The following is a 23374-nucleotide window of genomic DNA, read 5'->3' as shown; positions in this document are numbered from 1 at the left end:
CCCCAACCAACCAATTTTCCCTTGCAATCGCTGCAACCATGCCTGCCTGTCCCGCATCGGACTTGTCAGTCACCAATGAGCCTGCAGCAGACGTGGACATACCCTCCATAAATCTTCATCCGCGAAGCCAAGCCAAAGAAGAAATATTCAAGGGAGAGTTAGGAAAACTGCATATAAAGCTAGACAACTATCTGATCATTCACCCCTTTTATTAGCAATAGAACTGGAGGAAATCTCTCCAAGAACATATCTTCTTTCTTTGGCTTGGCTTCGCGGACGAAGATTTATGGAGGGGGTAAAAAGTCCACGTCAGCTGCAGGCTCGTTTGTGGCTGACCAGTCCGATGCGGGACAGGCAGACACGATTGCAGCGGTTGCAAGGGAAAATTGGTTGGTTGGGGTTGGGTGTTGGGTTTTTCCTCCTTTGCCTTTTGTCAGTGAGGTGGGCTCTGCGGTCTTCTTCAAAGGAGGCTGCTGCCCGCCAAACTGTGAGGCGCCAAGATGCACGGTTTGAGGCGTTATCAGCCCACTGGCGGTGGTCAATGTGGCAGGCACTAAGAGATTTCTTTAGGCAGTCCTTGTACCTTTTCTTTGGTGCACCTCTGTCACGGTGGCCAGTGGAGAGCTCGCCATATAATACGATCTTGTTTACATCCGGTACCGCACGGATGGCAGTCTCTTCAATCTGAGGCGCCTGCAAGCTCACACCAAGACACAAGAGAAACTTGTCCGTGAACTACTCTTTGCAGATGATGCCGCTTTAGTTGCCCATTCAGAGCCAGCTCTTCAGCGCTTGACGTCCTGCTTTGCGGAAACTGCCAAAATGTTTGGCCTGGAAGTCAGCCTGAAGAAAACTGAGGTCCTCCATCAGCCAGCTCCCCACCATGACTACCAGCCCCCCCACATCTCCATCGGGCACACAAAACTCAAAACGGTCAACCAGTTTACCTATCTCGGCTGCACCATTTCATCAGATGCAAGGATCGACAATGAGATAGACAACAGACTCGCCAAGGCAAATAGCGCCTTTGGAAGACTACACAAAAGAGTCTGGAAAAACAACCAACTGAAAAACCTCACAAAGATAAGCGTATACAGAGCCGTTGTCATACCCACACTCCTGTTCGGCTCCGAATCATGGGTCCTCTACCGGCACCACCTACGGCTCCTAGAACGCTTCCACCAGCGTTGTCTCCACTCCATCCTCAACATCCATTGGAGCGCTCACACCCCTAACGTCGAGGTACTCGAGATGGCAGAGGTCGACAGCATCGAGTCCACGCTGCTGAAGATCCAGCTGCGCTGGATGGGTCACGTCTCCAGAATGGAGGACCATCGCCTTCCAAGAACATATAGATGGAGGTTAAACTCCATGTTACTTAAAAGGCAGGAATTTAGAGAGTTTATTGAACGCCAAATAAAACATATTTTGAAATAAACACAGAATCAGTGAAAGCCACTCTCCTGGCACACCCACAATCAGAGGCACCCACAGCCCTCACGGTTGTGCCTCCAATGTAGCAATGCTCAAGGGTTCTGCTGAGCAGCTGGACCCCCAGAGAGTGTGGCATTGCTGGAAGTACTGCCACTCCATTTTACCTCTGCCACTCCTGCGGTTGTGATCAAGCACCACATGGAATTTTTTTCCTGAGGTTCTTCAGCTTGGTCACTACCTGCGTCTTCATGCGGATAAGGCCACTGGCGGAGAGTGCAGTGGCCACTCTTTCATATGTGGGATCATCCCTCACAGTCAAGAAGCAGTCTAACCTCTGCATCTAACCAGTTGGATGCTATACCTCAATATAATGCTGCAATGTAATGATATATTAAACTGCACTGGTAACCATGAGTCTGCACACTGACAGGAGTTTCAAAATCGTGCCAAGAGGCGATAGCTGATGTCATCACCTCAACGTCATCAGCCCGCCCCCTGGCAGTCACCGCTGCTTTCAGGTGCCACAGGGGATTGTCAGAGATGGAGATTATACCTACAGGAGAAGGGTTAGGTAGGTAAACCTCTTGGTCGGGTTCTCCACTTTTAGCTGGCCACCCGACAGCCGCATTGGAGTACAATAGGCAGCTTTACAATCGGGTATTGTGACCACCTGAAAGCAGCTAAGAATTCATATTGCTTTCTACAAATCTCTGTTGAGACCACACTTAAAATATTGTGCTCATTTCTGGTCACCTCATTATAGTAAGGATGTGGAAGCTATGGAGAGGGTGCAGAGAAGATGTATCAGGATGTTGCCTGGATTGTAAAAGAAGTCTAATGAGGAAAAATTAGCAAAGCTATGGCTTTTCTCTTTGGACTGAATGAATTATAGAGATTTACAAGATTCTGAGAGGCATAGCTAAGGTAGAGAGCCAGCAACTTTTTTCCAGGGCAGTCGCAAATACAGCACATATTTGTACAAAGTGAAGGGAGGCAGGTTTAGGGGAGACATCAGAGGTAAGTTTTATTTTCTTACACAGAGTTGTGGGTATCTGGAATGCCTTTCTAGGGGTGGTGGTGGAGGCTGAAACAATAGGGGCATTTCAGAAACTCGAAAGACAGACACAAAGATGAAAGCAAATTAGAGGGTTATAAGGAAGAAAAGACTTTGTTTCTTTTTTGGTAAAAATATATAGGTCAGCCCAACATTGCTGCCTTTGTTAAATAATGGTTCAACATTAGCTGTATCCAACCTTCCCAAACTTCACCTATGAACACAATATAGACCGATGAGAAATATTCATTTGAAATCTCACCAACCTCCTTGACTCCAAAGGCAACTATATGCTGGGGAGCATGACCATGCGAAGGACTTAAGACAGATGTGTTTTGATTGAGTTCTAAGTGAAGAGTATCAAAAAGACGGTTACAATTTTTAAATTAAGAATTTTTCACTAAAGAATGGACAAAGCAAGAGCTAAGAAACCAAGGCAGCCAAGAACAAAAAATGAAGAAGTTTCTACTCAGCCAGGAACTTTGAGCAAAAGCCTGAAAGAGATCAGCACAAGAGTGGCCTCGGGATCGGCAGACCCCAGCAAAGCTGATGAGTCAGGACAAGAACTAAATATTATCCTCAAAAAAAAAGGAAAACTTGTGCAACCAATTTATTGGCATTGAAAATATAATGAGACGTCACTGAAAGGATGACTTAAATTAAAGAAATCATTGAATATTAAATGGAAAGAATGAACCAAGCAATAAAAACACAAGATAAGCTAAAAGCTTTGGAGAAAGATGTGAAGCAATGGGAGTCAAACATACAAGATCTTCTGGACAAGATCGATCACATGGAGAATTTTAGCAGATGAAATAATGTCTGAATTATTGGACTGAAAGAAGGAATCAATGGAAGCTAACCGGTGAACTTTCTGCAAGAATCGCACCTTACCAAATCAGAACATGCTAAATTAAAAAGGATGGGTGGGACATGTAATATCATCTTCATTTGGTTCAAAAGCAAGAGGAGTAGTGATTGTAATTAACAAAAGTATACCAATAATAAAAGAAGAGACAGTGACTGACCAAGCCAGAAGATTTATAGTGGCACATTGCAGAATCATGGATGCTTATGAACATTTATGCACCAAATTATGATGATGAAGCCTTTATGAAAGATATCTTTTTAAAAACAGCAGAAGGAGGATAAAATATACTGGGCGGAAGAGTCTTCAATTTCTGTCTCGATCCAATAATGGATAAATCAGCCAGGCCAAAAGCTGCAAAAATGACACTGTCATTTATTGGCGTTGAAAATATAATGAGACGTCACTGAAAGGATGACTTAAATTAAAGAAATCATTGAATACTAAATGGAAAGAATGAACCAAGCAATAAAAACACAAGATAAGCTAAAAGCTTTGGAGAAAGACAGATTTAAATGTGATTGATATATTGAGGCAGCTTAACCCAGTATAAAAAGACTGCTCATTCTACTCAAGGTTACATGATTCACATACAAGGACTGATTTGTTTTTAATGTCTGCCCAGTTAAAAAGTAGAGTGGTAAAAATGGAATATTTGGTGAGGCTACTATCAGATCATTCACCATTAACTAATGCAATAATGGGAAAACAATAAAGTGTATATATATGGCGTCTCAATTTATAACCATATAACAATTACAGAACAGGAACAGGCCAGTTTGGCCCTTCTAGTCCATGCTGAACACCTTCTCCCTCCTAGTCCCATTGACCCCCACCCAGCCCATAACCCTCCACATCTCTCTTATCCATATACCTATCCAACTTTCCCTTAAATATTAAAATTGAACCCGCATCTACCATTTCAGCCAGAAGCTCATTCCACACTCCCACCACCTCAAGTGAAGAAATTCCCCCTCATGTTTCCCTGAAACATTTCCCTCTTCAATCTCAGTCCATGTCCTCTCATTTGAATCTCCCCCACTCTCAATGGAAAAAGCCTATCCGTATTTACTATATCTGTCCGCCTCATAATTTTAAATCTCTATCAAATCATTCCTCAATCTTCTATGCTCCAGGGAATAAAGTCCCAGCCTGCTTAACCTTTCCCTGTAACTAAAACCCTGAAATCCAGGCAACAATTTTGTACATCTCCTCTGCCTCTCTCTATTCTGTTTATATTCTTTCTATAATTCCACAATCAAAACTGCACACAATATTCCAAATTTGGCCTCCTTATACAGCTTCAACATGGTCAGCACAGAAATAGTGGACTGAAGGGCTATGCCAGCAGATCAGCAGCCCTCTATGACCTCCCCACCTCCCTGCGGACCCACCACATGCACGTGCCGGGCGGCACCATTGTCCCCGCGATGACTTCCCCCCTTCCCCAACTTTGACCGCGTAACATGGGGCCCTGCTAGCGACCGTCACAGCGTGTGCCCCAAGCATCTGCACCAGCCCCGCCCTCACCGACGCCGCTCACTGAGAACTACAGCAACGTCACTTCCAGCTCACGGAGTGATGTCACTTCCGGCTGACATAATGACGTCACTGCCGCTGGCTGTGATGATGTCACTTCTCATGGCGCAACGGACACGGCTGGGGAAGGAGCCCAGCCAAGCAGCAGCCCCCCACATGCCACCGCCATCTTGGGCCAGGCAGCTCCCAACACGACGGATCCCCACGATGTTGAGAACAACATGGTCAACACGGTCGATGACCAGGCCGCCCTACCGACTCTCCCCACGCCTCTGGGTGCCATTAGCTGCTACACCACACCCAGCAACCGACAGCAACATGTTAACACGGGCAATGACCAGGCCATCCTACCGACATTCCCCACACCTCCGGAGGCCATCAGATACCGCACGCTGTATCTCACAACCAATGTCGACGTGGTCAACACGGGCGATGAACAGGCCACCCCATCCCTCTGGACAGTGACGACTCTGACTCCGAGATGGTCTTGACCACCACCACGCTGACCAGGGACATCCCCCATGATCTCAGGCGCTTGATGATGGACGTGCGAGTCAACGGGCAGGTAGCAAAGTGCCTGTTGGACAATGGCAGCACCGAGAGCTTCATTCACCCGAACGTGGCCCACTCCTAAGGTTAAAGGTCCACCCCACCACCTGTTTGATTGCCCTCACCACCAAGGAAAAGACTGTTGGTACCCTCGGGCGCTGCTCAGTTGATATAACGGTGGGAGGGGAGACTTACACAGGATTCAGGCTCCTGGTCATGCCCAAACTCTGCGCACCACTCCTCCTGGGCCTAAATTTCCAGTGCCACCTGTAGAGTATCATCCTTGCCTTCGGGGGGCCCCAACTTCCACTCACATTGCACAGCACGCCAACCTATCAGCTCCAGCCAACCTGTGGCCTCTCCACACTGCGCATCACCCCACCTGCGCTCTTTCCACATCTTGCGCTAGGCTGCAAGCTGATCGCCACTATTGCACTGCAGACAGGGACTTCATCAAGGTGGAGGTGCGGCAACTCCTGGTGGAAGGCATTATAGAGCCCAGTAACATCCCTTGGAGAGCCTAGTCCTGGTGGTCAAAGGGGGAAGTAAGCCAAGGATGGTCGTGGATTACAGCCAGATCATTAATCGGTACATTAATCGGTACACCCAGCTGGATACCTACCCCCAGCCGAGGATCTTCGACACGGTCAATGAGATAGCCCGCTACCAGGTTTTCTCCACGATTGACCTGAAGTCGGCTTATCACCAAATCCCTATCCACCCGAAGGACAAGCCCTACATCGCCTTTGAGGCGGACAGGCACCTGTACCAGTTTTGCCGGGTTCCTTTTGGGGTCACGAACGGGGTCCCCGTCTTCCAGTGGGAGATGGATTGCATGGTAGACCGGCACAAGCTGAAGGTGATGTTCTCATATCTGGATAACGTCACTATCTGCGGCTGTGACCAGCAGGACCATGATGCTAACCTGGAAAAATTCCTCCAGATGGCCGCGGAGCTGAACCTCACTTACAACAAGAAGTGTATGTTCAGCACCACCCGCCTCGCCATCCTGGGGTACATCGTGGCCCATGGAGTCATCGGCCCAGATCCGGAAAGGATGCGCCCATTAATGGAGTCATCCCCCCCCCCCCCACACTAAAGGCCCTCTGCAGGTGTCTGGGCCTGTTCTCTTATTACTCACAGTGGGTCCCTTGCTTCTCGGACAAGGTCCGCCCACTGGCCCAAGCCACAATTTTTCCCCTCCCACCCAAAGCGCAGGCAGCCTTCACCCGCATCAAGCAAGACATCGCGGACACCACGATGCAGGCTTGGATTAGAATTCCCCCTTCCAGGTGGAGAGCGATGCCTCCGAGGTGGCCCTTGCTGCTACCCTCAACCAAGGGTGGGGGTGGGGGGGCGCCCCGTCACCTTCTTCTCCAGGACCCTCCACAGCTCCAAGCTAGGGCACTCTGCCATTGAAAATGAGGCCCAGGCAATTGTGGAAGAGGTCCGCCACTGGCGCCACTACCTGGCCGGCAGGAGATTCACCCTCCTCACAGACCAGCGGGCCGTGGCATTCATGTTTAACACTACCCACAAGAGCAACATCAAGAACAACAAGATCCTGCGCTGGATAGTAAGCTGGCAACCTACAGCTACGACATCCAGTACCGCCCCGGGAAGTTTAACAACTCCCCGATCCCCTCTCTTGCACCTGCGCATGATGACAGGTTGCAGGCATTGCATGAGTCCCTCTGCCATCTGGGAGTGTAAGGACAACACCTGGACGGCTGCGAATCAGTTGGCCTGAATGGATCAAGCCCCACCCGGTCGGGTGTCAATCACCCTCCGGGATATAAGCCAGCACCAGCCTCCCGAGGCCTCACTCAGAGTTGCTGCAGCCACAGCCAGCCTGGCTCTGTGGAAGTCTTTGTGGATTAAAGCCTGTTGTACAGTCTTTATCTTTGTGTGTGTCTGATTCTGGCTAACAGTGCACCACACTGTGTGAAAGCATCAAAGGCATATTTGGTGAGGGGAGGGGAGGTTTGTCTCGACTTACCTGGCTTTGATCCGCCAAGCTAGGTAGTCTCAGCGGTGGAGCATATTGGACTCACAGAGTCGGCTTTTTTCGGTTCTGTGTGAACAAGCCAGTTGGCTTCCAGAGATTGGTCATGTATACAGCAAAAACGTGGCTTTTCAGTGGGCTTCTATATGTTACATTCTACGACTGTTTGTTTCCCTGATACACTATATCACTTTCCTGAGTAAATACTGATGCAAAAAAACTGTTTAAGATCTACCCCATCTCGTTAGGCTCCACACAGATGACCACTCTGATCTTTCCTGACCAGGTCATCTCCACAAATGCCTTCATGATCACTATCCCCATTCCAAATGATGCCCAACACCACTTAAACCAATGCTTCTGACCCTACTATTATTGTCACAATCCTACCTTCCCTCTAATAATTATAATCCTATAATCTATCTACCTTGACTTAATCCTCTCTTCATCTATTACCATCCATTTTCCACAGCTGAATCACTTCAAATTATCAAGTCACAAAGTATTCAAGCCCTATCTATCAAGCACAATGCCCATGGCATTATGGACTCTCTTGCCAATGGTCCATGAATGCTACCTTTAAGCAGCATACAATTGTCCCAAAGCTAAAACAGGGAAAACAAAGCCTGAAAGAAAAATAATTAATTAAAGACTCAGTGGTTTGTAAATTGCAATACAAATTAATTATACTTTCCATCTACATTTCAGAGAATAAATGGAATAAAATCTAAATCTTCCTCTATTAAAATGTCAAAACAAACAGGGGTTAAAACTTCTTAAAATGCCAACCAGTTCCAGTTGATTGAGCCATAGCAAAAGTAAATTTTCAAGCTGCAAGACCATTTCTGGATTTGATGCTGATGCCCTTATTTGTTCAAAAGAGCGTAGCTGCGAAAGATCAACCGTTTCACTCTTCAGTACTACAGCTTTTTCAAGGCTTGATTTTGCACCTAAAGAAAACAACATCCAACAAATCACAACTCAAATGATCACAAGTTTAATAATTACCTTTGATAAAGTTCACTGTATTTTAATTAATCTTTGTGCTCCAAATACAAGCAAATTCTCCCTATGAGAACAGGAAACTACAGATAACTGGAATCTTTAGCAAACCATAGCCATTTTCACACCGCAGATGAGCGGTGACCTTACTTTGTCACGGTGAAATTCACAGGAATTCAGAACCTCCCAAGGTCTTTCACATTGTGGTCCAAATTCCCTGGAATTTGTCCTCCACGGCAATTTAGGGGGAGTCCTTCCCCCAACTGATGGCACGTTACGCACTTACAGAAGCAACAGCAAGTTCACTCCCTGTTCATCCGTCGGTCGCTCACTTGCCCACCCGTTTGCTCCCTTCCTCCACCCCCTTCCCCCCACCAGCACGTTGCAACGGTAGCACAATGCTGGATGACTGGCTGACTTCATTTCCCATAATGCCTCATGCAGCTGGAACCACTCAGGGAAATCCAACTACATGAAGCATTATGGTTAAAAAGGACCACCATTCACCCCATATTGTACTGCCATCGCAATGTACCAAAGTGGCCTGCTGTTTCAGGAGGTATGTATCTTTTCATTTTAATTGCCTACATGACACAGCACTCAAGTGCTGACACCACGAGGCTTCCTGTGCTTGGCTATTTGCCTTTTCACATTGCAGGGAGAGAATGGTGCAGAAAATTTCTGGGCCGACCTTTCTCTTTGCAGGTTCAAGGGAGGGTTCCTGGGAAAATATCCTGAGACTTTTTATTTTACACTGCAGTGTGAAAAGGCCAACTGAGAAGCTGGAAGAACTCAATGGGCAAGTCAGAATCTATGAGAAGAAATGGCCAAAGGTTCAGGCTGTGATGCTTTATCGAGACTAAAGTAGGAACAGTGATATTAGGTATCTTAAGGGGGAAAAGAGGAGAGGGGAAGAAGCTAAAGAGAAGCTAAGAGGTAGAGAGGGTATTGGACAGAAGGTGGGAGAGGTGGGTAGCCAGGCGGGGGACCATTAGAGAGTGAGGGGAAGTTAAAAAGAAATGTAAGAACAGGAATAGGTAAAAAAAAATGATGGAAAAAATAGAACCAGCAACAGGTGGGGTGGAGATTATCTAATTTTTTTTTAAATGACATTCATGCCATTGGTTAAGGCAGCACCTCAAGTTTACATTTGACTTCATCCTTGCAATGGACAAGGCAGAGGAATGACATGTCTGTGCCAGAATAGTGACGGGAAATGAAATAGTTGCTTACTGGGAATTCTAGCTTAGACCCAGAGTACGAAGCGGTCACCTAATCTTCATTGCAGTGTTAGCAGAACGCTATTATAGCAACCAGTGAAGCCACACTGTCTGCAAGGAGTTCATACATTCTCCCCATGTCTGCATGTGTTTTTACCAGGGGCTCTGGTTTCCTCCCACCCTTCAAAGTGTACTGGGTGTTGTAGGTTAATTGGGCAGCATGGGCTTGTGGGCTGAAAGGGCAGATTACTGGACCATCTGTCTGTCAAATTCAATAATCCTCAAGAAGAGGGATTTGTTTAGACTTAACAGGCCAATAGATTAACATTGTGCTTCATAGTTTTCAAAAATAATTACCTTTCCTTGTGATAAACCATCAGGTTACAGTCTGCAGAACCCAGCGATAAAAATAATTCAGCTGCCCATTTTAAATCCACTTTCCCCCACAGCAAATACCCAGGACAGAATTTGAACTCAACGGGAAACGAGGCCAGCACAAATATTTTAATAAACTCAAGTTTTCCTCCTCTTCACATATACATAGATTACCTTAGGGTTTTCCTGTTTTTCATGAACAGCAGAGTTCCAGTGAAAATAAATTTTAAAAAACCTAGTTCTTGTCACTGTAAATAAAAACTGCTCTTTTGCACAAGTTCAAAGTCACATTGAAAATTAATGACATGATTGTGAACAATACAGGAGGAACTCAGCAGTTCATGTGGCATCCATGGAAACCGAGCTGGGTCTCTTCATCAGACACCTGAATAAGAAGGTGGGAGAGTGAAGCTGAGTTAATGGGGGAGGGGGCTGCAGGCTGAGAAAGATGGTCTTTCATAGGAGAAAGAAGGGAATGGGGAGCTGGAGGTGACAGAATGGGGAAAGAGAAGGAAAGGAGGTAGGGGGATGAAGGAAAGCAAGGAGGGAAAGAAAACAAGAGAACAGGGATAGGAATTTTTGGAATTCTGATGAAGGGTCCAGGCCTGAAACATCAACTGGTTCATGCTGTCCATGGATGCCATGTAACCTGTTGAATTTCTCCAGCATTTCTGTGTATTATTCTAGTTTTCCAACAACTGCAGCCTCCTAGCTTACCTACATTATTGTGGCGTTCAGTTTATTAGTTCATGGTAATGTGACCAAGATAGAGTGAAAATCTTAGATTTGCATGCAAAAAGTCATTAAGGCTACCTAATTTGTAGGAATTTCACAACAGAAAATAAACAAGTTGGACATGTAATATTGGCTTTGTTCAGATGCCTATTTTCATCTGCATAGTTTTTTTCAGAGTTAAGCAAAGGAAATATGTAGTTCATGGTACTTGATAGTTTTCTGCTTCTTTATATATCATGATTACATAAAACACTGATTATGCCACACTAGAATTGTGTGTAATTCTGCTCACCCCATTATGGAAGGATGTGAATGGGTACAGAAGAGGTTGACCAGGATGTTGGCTGGTTTAGAAGATATGAGTTATGGGGATAGATTGGACAAATTTGGGTTGTTTTCTCTGGACTATTGGAGGCTGATAGAAGTTTATAGAATCACAATAGGGTAGACAGTCACTATCTTTTTCAAAGGACACATGCATTGATCATGACAGGATGTGTATAAGTTGAGAAGGAGGAATTATAAGTGAAAAGTGTGGGGGAAATATTTTACAGAGTGGTAGGAGCCTGGAACAGGCTGCCAGGTGTGGTGGTGGAAGCGACTACCACAGTAACATTTAAGAAACTTCTAGGTAGACATATAAGTATGAAGGGACATCATTCAAGTGCAAGCTGACAGAGTTTGATTTGGACATGATGTTTGGTACAGGTACAAGGGCCAAGGAGCCTGTTCCTGTGTTGTAAACTTCTATGTTTCTATACTCAAAATTGTGGAACAAAGGCCAAAGATACCATTTTGCTTTGCTATACTTGTCAATATTTCTCAAACTACCATTATTTAAATAATACTCTGCCTTGCTATTTTTCCAATAGAAATCTGGAAGTTCATCATTTATTTGCCATTCATTTGACCACTCATCCAATTTGTTTAAACTGCTATGAAGCCTCTTCTCCCTCAGTGACCGTCAGGATCAAGCGTCCGACATGAACTTTCGCCCTTAACTCGATGACCTACATGAGTTTCCACCTTGTCCCCTGCCTCCTAGAGGACCAAGTCTCCATCGCGAACTCCCAACCTGGCTCCAACCCTCTCTCTCCATTCTGACATTCCCAACCATCCCCACCCTCCCTTGGACTCTTCCTACCCTCCACCTCCTGATCCACCCCATCCTCCTTCCCTACCCAACACCTTCCACCCCACTGAACCTCCCCCTAAGTCTTTGCCTGGTCTTCACCATCCCCTCCAACTTTCACATCTTGGAGACTCTACACTCTGTTCTCAGCAGAGGCCTCACCTTCGTCCCCCTTTGCCCACACCAAAATGAGTTCCGTGCACACCATGATGCTAAACACTTCCTCCTGTCAAATCCGTCTCCATGCTTACTTCCACAACCATGATTCTCTACCCACCCCCCCTCCCCCCTCCACTACAGATCCCTTCTCGAGCTTTAAACCTTTTTCCTCATCCTGGACATCTCGTTCCAGTCTTCTGCCTGCTCTAGATCTTTATATTTCCAACTGCCACTGTGACATCAACAGAGTTGACTTCAGGAGTCACGTGATGGAGTAGTGGCCGGACGGTGAACTCCAGCCCTCTCCAGAAAAGTCGAAAAAAACAAAGGAAAACACAAAGGCACAAAAATAAAAATTAAAGTAAAGTGAGTATAAAGGTGGAAAGAAGATGGCGACAAAAAAAGAAAAATCAGTGGAGAGAGAAACCCGCTCCCTCAGGTCTGTAGAAAGTGGACTACAAAAATGGCTCGCTGAGCCGAGTAAAAGTGCGCAACCGCGCATGCGTGAGGAGTCGCGCATGCGCTATGCGCATGCAAAAAAACACACCTGCGGGAGGGGTGACCAGTTGGGGAGTCGATCTCCACAGCCGGCAATGACAGCTGCAGAACAGCAGCAGCAAGAGGAGAACATAGAAGACAACGAAAACAAGAAAGAAGAGAAGAAAAGGACAACAAAGAAACAACAGATGGCCAACCCAGAGGAAGAGGAAGAGGAAGAGTACAGTGAAATAGAAGAAGGGAAAGGCAAGACAAAGGATATACTTTCTCTTATTAAAGAATACATGGAGTCATTTAAAGAATGGCAAGCGCAAGAATTTAATGATTTAAGAAGAATAAACAATACAGAAGAGAAAATGAATAAAATAGATATGACCTTATCAGAAATGGGAAAAAGAATGGACAAGGTGGAAGAACGAGAAGCAGCAGTAGAAATGGAGGTAGAGGACTTTAAAAAGAAATTAGAAGAATCTAATAAAAAAGTTAAAGAGACACAAGAGCTGTTAGCTCAGAAAATAGATATAATGGAAAATTTTTTTCTTTGGCTTGGCTTCGCGGACGAAGATTTATGGAGGGGGTAAAAAGTCCACGTCAGCTGCAGGCTCGTTTGTGGCTGACCAGTCCGATGCAGGACAGGCAGACACGATTGCAGCGGTTGCAAGGGAAAATTGGTTGGTTGGGGTTGGGTGTTGGGTTTTTCCTCCTTTGCCTTTTGTCAGTGAGGTGGGCTCTGCGGTCTTCTTCAAAGGAGGCTGCTGCCCGCCAAACTGTGAGGCGCCAAGATGCACGGTTTGAGGCGTTATCAGCCCACTGGCGGTGGTCAATGTGGCAGGCACCAAGAGATTTCTTTAGGCAGTCCTTGTACCTTTTCTTTGGTGCACCTCTGTCACGGTGGCCAGTGGAGAGCTCGCCATATAATACGATCTTGGGAAGGCGATGGTCCTCCATTCTGGAGACGTGACCCATCCAGCGCAGCTGGATCTTCAGCAGCGTGGACTCGATGCTGTCGACCTCTGCCATCTCGAGTACCTCGACGTTAGGGGTGTGAGCGCTCCAATGGATGTTGAGGATGGAGCGGAGACAACGCTGGTGGAAGCGTTCTAGGAGCCGTAGGTGGTGCCGGTAGAGGACCCATGATTCGGAGCCGAACAGGAGTGTGGGTATGACAACGGCTCTGTATACGCTTATCTTTGTGAGGTTTTTCAGTTGGTTGTTTTTCCAGACTCTTTTGTGTAGTCTTCCAAAGGCGCTATTTGCCTTGGCGAGTCTGTTGTCTATCTCATTGTCGATCCTTGCATCTGATGAAATGGTGCAGCCGAGATAGGTAAACTGGTTGACCGTTTTGAGTTTTGTGTGCCCGATGGAGATGTGGGGGGGCTGGTAGTCATGGTGGGGAGCTGGCTGATGGAGGACCTCAGTTTTCTTCAGGCTGACTTCCAGGCCAAATGGAAAATTATAACAGAAGAAATAACATAAAGATAGTGGGCCTTAAGGAAGATGAAGAAGGCAAGAATATGAGGGAGTTTATAAAAGATTGGATCCCTAGGATCCTAGGATGTCCAGAACTACAGCAAGAAATGGAAATAGAAAGGGCACATAGAGCATTGGCCTTTAAACCATAACCACAACAAAAGCCAAGATCTATTTTAGTAAAATTCCTAAGATATACTACAAGAGAAAAGGTACTGGAGAAAACAATGGAAAAAGTAAGAGAGGACAACAAGCCACTGGAGTACAAAGGGCAAAAAATCTTCATTTATCCAGATATAAGTTTTGAACTCCTGAAGAAGAGAAAGGAGTTCAATACAGCAAAGGCGATTTTATGGAAGAAAGGGTATAAATTTATACTAAAGCATCCAGCGGTATTGAAAATATTTATTCCAGGACAGCAAAACAGACTATTCTCGGATCCAGAGGAAGCACGAAAATTTGCAGAACAATTACAAAATAGACTGAGAGATGAAGATGTGTAACGAGAGTACAAAAGACTGCGAACTAAAAAGACACATAAGTTTTGAACTCCTGAAGAAGAGGAAGGAGTTCAATAGAGCGAAAACGATCTTATGGAAAAAAACTATTCTCGGATCCAGAGGAAGCAAGGAAATTTGCAGAACAACTACAAAACAAACAGAGAGATGAAGACATGTAATAAGAGTAAAAATGACCACGATTTATATGTATGTGGGTAAAGAGGTATATGTGTGTATATGTATAGTGTGCATACATGAATGTATCCGTATTTAGAGGAAAATATAGAGAGTATAGACAAGAATTAATAAGGGAAGGAAATGGAATAGAGGGAATAAGGAGGGAATTAAAAGAGTGACCTTTGTTACATATGAAAAGTGAAATCTTTTCTGGGGGGGGGCTGGGTGGGGAGGAGTTACGTTCACTGCAAAGTCAGCTGACACTTGCGAGTGAATTCGCAAATCCAAATGGAGAGGGGAGATGTGGTTGTCCGACAAGGGATAAAGGACAACTCAGGAGGGGAAGGGGAGATTGGGGCTAAAGAAGTTTTAAATAGGAGAATAAGGAAAATGTTTGATGTTTTAGGAATGTTGTCTTATAAAGGGTTCAAAACAAGAAAGCAGAAATGGATAAGAAGGAAAGGTGATGATGGAGAAACGGAAAGGAAAGATAAACAAAGTATGAAATGGCTACGTTGAACTATATGACTTTAAATATTAATGGAATACATAACCAAATCAAAAGGAAGAAACTGCTAAATTTACTGAAAAAAGAAAAAATTGATATAGCATTTGTGCAAGAAACACATTTAACTGAATTAGAGCACAAGAAATTAAAGAGAGATTGGGTAGGACACGTAACAGCAGCAAAAGCAAGAGGAGTAGCTATATTAATTAGTAAAAATGTGCCATTTAAAATAGAAGAGGAAATAATAGATCCAGCAGGAGATATGTAATGATAAAATGTCAGATATATTCGGAGTTTTGGAATCTACTCAATGTATATTCACCTAACGAAGAACATCAAAAGTTTATGCAAGATATCTTTTTGAAGGTAGCAGATACGCAAGGGAACATATTAATAGGAGGGGATTTCAACCTGAATTTGGATTCAAATATGGACAAAACTGGGAAAAAAATTAACAGAAAGAACAAAGTAACCAAATTTATAATTAAATCGATGGAAGAAATGCAACTTTTGGATATATGGAGGAAACAACACCCAAAGGAAAAGGAATATTCATATTACTCGGCTAGACATAAAACCTACTCAAGAATAGACCTATTACTGTTATCAGCTCGTATGCAAGATAGAGTAAGAAAAACAGAATATAAAGCTAGAATATTATCGGACCATTCACCCTTAATATTGACAGAAAAGTTAGAGGACATCCCTCTAAGAATGTATAGATGGAGATTAAACCCCATGTTACTTAAAAGGCAGGATTTTAGAGAATTTATTGAAAGACAAATTAAAATGCATTTTGAAATAAATACGAAATCAGTGAAAGATAAGTTTATACTATGGGATGCAATGAAAGCATTCATTAGAGGGCAAATAATAAGTTATGTAACCAAGATGAAAAAAGACTATAATCAGGAAACAGAGCAGTTGGAAAGGGAAATAGTAAATATAGAAAAAGAATTAGCAATGAAGGAAGATACAACTAAAAGAAGAGAATTGGCGGATAAAAAAATAAAATATGAAACACTACAAACATATAAGGTGGAGAAGAATATAATGAAGACAAAACAGAAATATTATGAACTAGGTGAAAAAACGCACAAAATCCTAGCATGGCAGCTTAAGACAGAACAAGCTAAGAAAATGGTATTGGCATCAAGGAAAAAAGACAAACAAATTACATATAATCCAAAAGAAATTAAGGAAAACTTTAGAGAATTCTATGAACAATTATACCGAACTGAAAACGAAGGGAAAGAAGGGAAAATAGATGAATTTTTAACTAAAATTGAACTACCAAAATTACAAATAGAGGAACAAAATAAATTAACAGAGCCATATGGAATAGTAGAAATACAAGAGATAATAAAAAAATTACCAAATAATAAGACACCAGGAGAGGATGGATTCCCAATAGAATTCTATAAAACATTTAAAGACTTATTAATTCCGCCCCTCCTGGAAGTAATCAACCAGATTGATAAAACACAAAGCTTACCAGATTCATGTAAAACAGCAATAATTACAGTAATACTAAAGCAAGGGAAAGATCCACTCACACCAGCGTCATATAGACCAATATCTTTACTTAACACAGATTATAAGATAATAGCTAAAGTATTAGCAAACAGATTAGCAGAGTATGTACCGAAAATGGTAAATCTAGACCAAACTGGATTTATCAAAAAAAGACGCACAACAGACAATATTTGTAAATTTATTAACTTAATTCATGCAGTAGAAGGGAATAAAGCACCGGCAGTAGCAGTTGCTTTAGACGCAGAGAAGGCCTTTGACAGAGTAGAATGGAATTATTTGTTCAAAGTATTGCAAAAATTCAGTTTACCGGAGAAGTATATTAATTGGATTAAAGCATTATATAAGGGACCATTAGCGAAAGTGACAGTAAATGGACATGTATCAAAGCAATTTAACTTAAGCAGGTCAACACAGCAGGGATGCCCACTATCACCTTTATTGTTTGCGTTAGCTATAGAACCACTAGCAGAATTGATAAGAACAGAAAATAATATAAAATGGATAAAAATAAAAGACAAGGAATATAAAATCAGTTTATTTGCGGATGATGTTATAGTATACTTAACAGAACCAGAACTATCAATAAAAGAATTATTTAAGAAATTGAAGGAATATGGAGAAGTGTCGGGTTACAAGATCAACGTAAATAAAAGTGAAGCAATGCCTATGAATAATGCGGATTTCTCAAAATTTAAGAAGGAATCACCATTTAGATGGCAAATGCAAGCAATAAGATACATAGGTGTACAAATAAATAAAAATCTCGGCCAACTATATAAACTCAATTATTATCCACTAATGAAAAAATTACAGGACGATTTAGAGCATTGGAAAGATTTACCACTAACACTAATAGGAAGGATAAACTGTATTAAAATGAACATTTTTCCAAGGATATTATACCTATTTCAGGCATTGCCAATACAACTGACAGAGAAATTCTTCAGGGAGTTAAAGAAAATAATAAGGAAATTTTTATGGAAAGGGGGGAAACCGAGGATAGCACTAGATAAATTAACAGAATGGTATAAACAAGGAGGCTTACAACTGCTAAACTTTAAAAATTATTATAGAGCCGCACAATTAAGATACCTATCAGATTTTTATCAAACAAGGGAAAAGCCAAATTGGACTAGACTAGAATTAGATAAAATAGGGGAAAAGATACCTGAACACATATTATATAAATGGGATGAAAAATTGGTACAACATAGAAGTTCTCCAGTATTACATCATCTACTCAATATTTGGAAGAAGATTCAGGTAGAAAGAAATAAAACAAATTATCAATTACCAAAACTAATATTGACGCAAAACAAGTTACTCCCTTTTACAATAGATAACCTTTCCTTTAGAGAATGGGAGAAAAAAGGGATTAAAAGAATAGAAAATTGTTTTTCAGGAAATAGATTATTATCCTTTGAACAAATAAAAGATAAATACAATATAACTCAAGATACAGCGCTGGCATATTACCAATTGAGATCCTACTTGAAGGATAAATTAGGAAGCAGTTTGAGTTTGCCAGAGGGAAGTAACTTTGAATATGTGATTACAGATACAATGATAATCAAAAGATTTATAACAAATATGTATATTAAGCTGCAAGAAAAGGAGAATGAGGAAACAAATGGTAAAACTAAACAAAAATGGGAACAAGATTTAAATATAAAGATAAAAAAGGAAACATGGGAGAAGTTATGCTCTGGAACGATGAGAAATACAATAAATACGAGGTTATGTATGATACAATATAACTGGATACACAGGCTATACATTACACCTCAAAAGTTAAATAAATGGGACCCAACAGTATCTGATAGATGTTTTCGATGTAAAAAAGAAATGGGAACAACAATTCATGCAATCTGGACATGTGAGAAAGTAGAAAAATTTTGGGAAGATCTAAATCAGATATTAAATAAAATAACAGAAAACAATATACCAAAGAATCCAGAGATCTTCCTCCTAAGTAACATAAAAAACAAAGAATTTGGAATTGATTTGGAGGATGCACAAAAAAGATTTGTTAAGATAGCTCTAGCCGTAGCAAAAAAATGTATTATGTCAACCTGGAAATTGGAAGATAATTTGAAAATACAACAATGGTGTATAGAAATGAATAAATGTATTCCATTAGAAAAAATAACATATAGTTTAAGAAATAATATTGAAATATTCGAACAAATATGGGAGCCTTACATAAACACAATAGCGAAAACCTACCAGGGACAATCACTACCTAAGTTAACGGAAGGAAAAGGAAATGAAAAGAATGGACTCAGTGGAATTTCTGGTGTATTTGTATTGAATGACAACATTGTCTGACTGGTTTAATGTATCCTAGATTTTGTACCTTAAATGGACGGGAGGGGGGAGGTAGGGAGGGTGGGATGGGAGGAGGGAGGAGAAAATGGCACTGTATATGTGTGAAAAGGAAAAAGTGTGTATCATGGTTAATGTGATTTATGGTGTGAAAAATAAAAAATTAAAAAATTTAAAAAAAAACAGTGTTGACTTCACTACTCCCCTCATTCATTCCAATCTCACCCCATATGAATGAATGCCTGGTCGTCCACTCTTTCTGAACCAATCTGAACCTCACCATCAAACCTGCAAATAAGGGTAGCACTGTTGTGATCTGGTACTCTGATCTCTATCTGGCCGAAGCCAAACAACTTTCAGACATAACCTCTTACTTATCGTTCCAAAAGGATCCCACAAAACTCATCAAACCACTGTATCATACACCATCCCTGAGCTCATCACTTCCAGTCACCTCCAATCTCATTGGTTTCCAACCCTGTACTGCCCATTTCTGCATCCTACCCAAGATCCACAAACCCAATTGTCCTATCAGTCCCATCATGTCCACCTCACCTCTATTTTGTCCTCCTGGACCAGTCCCTCCCCATCTACCTCTGGGACATTTCACCTGCCCTCCATTCACTTCCACAACTTCCAGTTCCCTGAACTTAATTGCCTCATTTAATATGAATATCCAATCTCTACCCACCTCCATCCCCCATACTGAAGGCCTCAGAGCCTCTTGTTTCTTTCTGGACATAGAATCAATCAGCCCCTCCAAAACCACCCTCTTCTAGCTGGAAAAACGTCCTCACCCTCAATAATTTCTCCTTTAACTCATCCCCCTTCCTCCAGGTTAAAGGGGTAGCCATGGGTACCTGCATGGGTCCCAACTATGCCTGTTTTTTTATTGGCTATATGGAGCAGTCCATGCTACAACCCTACACAGGCAAGGCCCCTTAACTCTTCCTCTGCTACATCAATGACTACTTTGGTGCTGCTTCATGTATCCACAATGAGCTCGTTGACTTCATCCACTTTGCTGCCAACTTCCACCACAACCTCAAATTCACTTGGTTTATCTCTAGAAACGCTCTCCCTTTACTCAAATAGGCCCTTTCAGGTGGCCTGAACACCCCATTGTAAAGCCACATAATCTCCCCCCTTGTGGCTAAAGACATATTAACCTGAATGCGGCAGAAGTGCCTCCAAGGTGCCATCGCCAACCCTCCTCTGGGAGGGATAATCGGCAGAGTACTGCGCTCCGGCGATGCACCTGAATGTGCAGCCACTGTAAATGGCTGCCTGGAGGCAAACTGATGACTCCATTAGCCAGCGACCCAACTCCCTGCTGCCTGACAGCCCCCCTACCCCGCTACCTGACAGACCCAATCCCACTACCTAACAGCCCCCGCCCCACTGGGGAGGGAGGTCAGCAGGGGCCATCAGGGCAGGGGAGGCTATCGGGGGACATCGGGGCAGAGGTAGCTGTCAGGGGACATCGGGGCAGAGATGGCCATCGGGGCAGGGGCAGCCATCAGGGAATGCAGTGGCATGGGCAGCCGGTGGGGAACACAGGGGCAGTGGCAGCTGGCGGGGCAGGGGTGGTCAGCAGGGGACAACAGGGGGCATCTGGTGCAGGCTGTCACAGCCCAGCTGGCCAGTCCTCCACTGGGGCCTCTCTCTGGCGCGTAAAACACAGCATAGCAATGGTGGTCTTCCCTACCCATAATCCCCCACACCGCATATTTATGATGGATGGTCCTGCGGCACTAGCTGCCCTGCCTCCACCAGATCCGGTGGTGCTACTAACCCCTCTGGATATGAATAGGCCTTCTCAGGTGAACCAGGCAACAATGCAAGCAGCCTTTTAGGGCTGCCACCTGAAAGGTGACTTCGCAAGTTAAGTTCCGCTCCTGCCGCTGCCCTCAAGGCAAAAGGTCCACCTGAAAGGGCCTAATCTCTCTATCTCCATCTCAGAAGACAAACTTTCGACAGATCTTCTATAAACTCCCACAGCTACCTCTTCACACCCTGTCCCCTGTAAGGATTCCAATCCATTCTCTCAATTCCTCCATCTCTATCACATTTGCACCCAAAATGAGGACTTCCATGCCAGATCATGAGAGATTGCTTCCTTCAAATAACATGGCTTTCCCTCTACCGCCATCAACTCCTCGTTCACCCGCATATCCTCTATTACCTGCACATCTGCCCTGGTCCCCTCCACCCCCTTGCACAACAAGGACAGATTCCTCTTGTCTTTACCCACCACCCCACCAGCCTTCACATCTAACACATCCTCTTCCGCTGTTTCTGCCACCTATTACATGATCCCAGCACTAGACATATATTCCCCTCTCCTTCTTCTGCAGTCCCTCTGTGACTCCCTTGTCACTCCTCCCTCTCCACAAATCGTCCCATTTACCATAGGATATGCTCCACTTACACCCACACCTCCTCCCTCACCACCATTGGGCTCAAAACCGTCCTTCCAAGTGAAGCAACAGTTCACTTGTGAATCTGTAGGTGTCATCTACTGCATCCAGTGCTTCCATTGTGGTCTGCTCTACATCAGAGAGACTGGACATAGAATTGGAGATCACTTTGTTAAGCATCTCAGCTCTGTCCGCTGCAATAGCGTGGATTTCCAAGTGACCATCCATTTCAATTCTCCATCCTATTCCCTTACTGACATGTCTGTCCATGGTCTCATGCACTGTCAGACTGAGACCACCCACAGATTGGAAAAAGACAACTCATCTTTCGACTCACTCTCCAACCGGATGGCATTAATAACGACTTCAATGGCTTTCGTTGAACCCTGCCACCCCTCCCACCACTTCTTCCCCATCACTTTTCCCCATCTCTGTCTTTCCATTCCAGCTCCTTTCACTCAAACATGATAAATTCTTACCTCATCCCTTATCATATCAAATTAACACCTTTTTTTTTGGTCTTGATTTTCCCCCTAACCAGCATCGTCTGAATTCTGAGACTTTGAGATTTCCTGCTTCTGGCTTATTCCTTGAAGAAGGGCTCAGGCCCAAAACATTGGCAACATATCTTTGACTCATATAGTCGCTGAAAAGACCAGCTGAGTTCCTCCAGTATTTCAATGTATTTTTACTATAATCACAGCTTCTGCAGACTTTTGTGTTTCATTGAAACCTCTTTATGCCCTCCTCACAACTCACATCCAGTTTCATGACATGTTTAGAAACTTTGCATTTGGTTTCCTCATTTAAGTCATTGCTATAAATCATATTGCTGGGATCCAAGCACTGATCCCTACAGTACTACTTCCTGAGAAGCTACTGTACTTTGCCAAGTTGAAAATTTCATTGAAGCCAGAATCAATATTTTTTCTTGTTCTTTTATATAGAGTAAAACCCCTGGTAGCTGGCATCTATAGGAATTGGTAGATGCTGGATAAGTGAAATTGCATGTTGCATGATAGGAGAGCTAACTGCAAGACGTGCCAATTTTAAACTTTGGTATTTTTTACCTATTTATCTTCCACGATTTTTTTTTTTTGCCAATTGCTTGAGGCTGCCAGTTGCTTGAATTCCGGATAACAGGAGTTTTACTGCGTATACTTTGAAAACTTAACTCATCTATGTGTTTTATTCACGTTTATGTTTTTATTCTCTCATGTCATCAATTACAAGTATATTTCCTGTGCTTTTTGTTCACTAGTTTAAGAACACTCACTATACATGCAAAGTCTATTTCTCACTGATTTACCTGTTTAAAAAAAGCTTACCATTTAAGAAAGTGATATATCTGCGAACAATCTCCTTGAAATATTTCTTTTCTCTATTCCCATGTATGGACTGGTTAAGAGCTCCCCAGTTTTCAGATACACAAACAGCAGGCAAAAATATATTTTCTAACATATTCGTCGTACCATTAAGTATTCCATCAGAACAATCCAAGACACAAAAGGATATCTCCTACAAGAAAGAATGTCTGTAGTTATTCTTAAAACTACCACAAAATTGCTGTGCAAAACCACAGTAGTCATTATTTTATTTTTGCAAGCATACAGATTTTAAACAAAATATACTTGACATTCTGAGATCCGAAAATATTCAAAATTTTACTGGTATTCTCATCAAATCATGTTTATTGTATGGGAGATTAAAACAATAATCTGCACTTGCATTGAGCCATTAATTTAATAAAACAAAGTTATTTGATTACATTTGGCAGATAAGCAAACCCTGATGAAACTTTTTTCAGTATTTTAGAACTATAGGAATTTGGGACAGAAAAAAAAAATCAAAGATAGCAAAAGTTTGAA

At 43.0% G+C, this 23374-nt stretch overlaps 1 protein-coding gene across 1 annotated transcript in view; it reads right to left on the bottom strand.

The window, feature by feature from the left end:
- LOC138737386 (dynein axonemal heavy chain 8-like) overlaps window positions 1–23374 on the bottom strand; it is a 446335-nt gene that overhangs the window by 319181 nt on the left and 103780 nt on the right. Inside the window, exons 7-8 of the mRNA XM_069888133.1 lie at window positions 22835–23024; window positions 8239–8399 (exon numbers count right to left, since the gene is read on the bottom strand). Of these exons, the coding sequence (XP_069744234.1) occupies window positions 8239–8399; window positions 22835–23024 (351 nt within the window). The remainder of the gene's footprint in view (window positions 1–8238; window positions 8400–22834; window positions 23025–23374) is intronic.

The sequence above is a fragment of the Narcine bancroftii genome, chromosome 6 (assembly GCF_036971445.1).
Source record: "Narcine bancroftii isolate sNarBan1 chromosome 6, sNarBan1.hap1, whole genome shotgun sequence".
NCBI lineage: Eukaryota > Metazoa > Chordata > Chondrichthyes > Torpediniformes > Narcinidae > Narcine > Narcine bancroftii.
The sequence above is the reverse complement of the archived record's forward strand: the minus strand, read 5'-3'. Positions and strand labels throughout refer to the sequence as shown.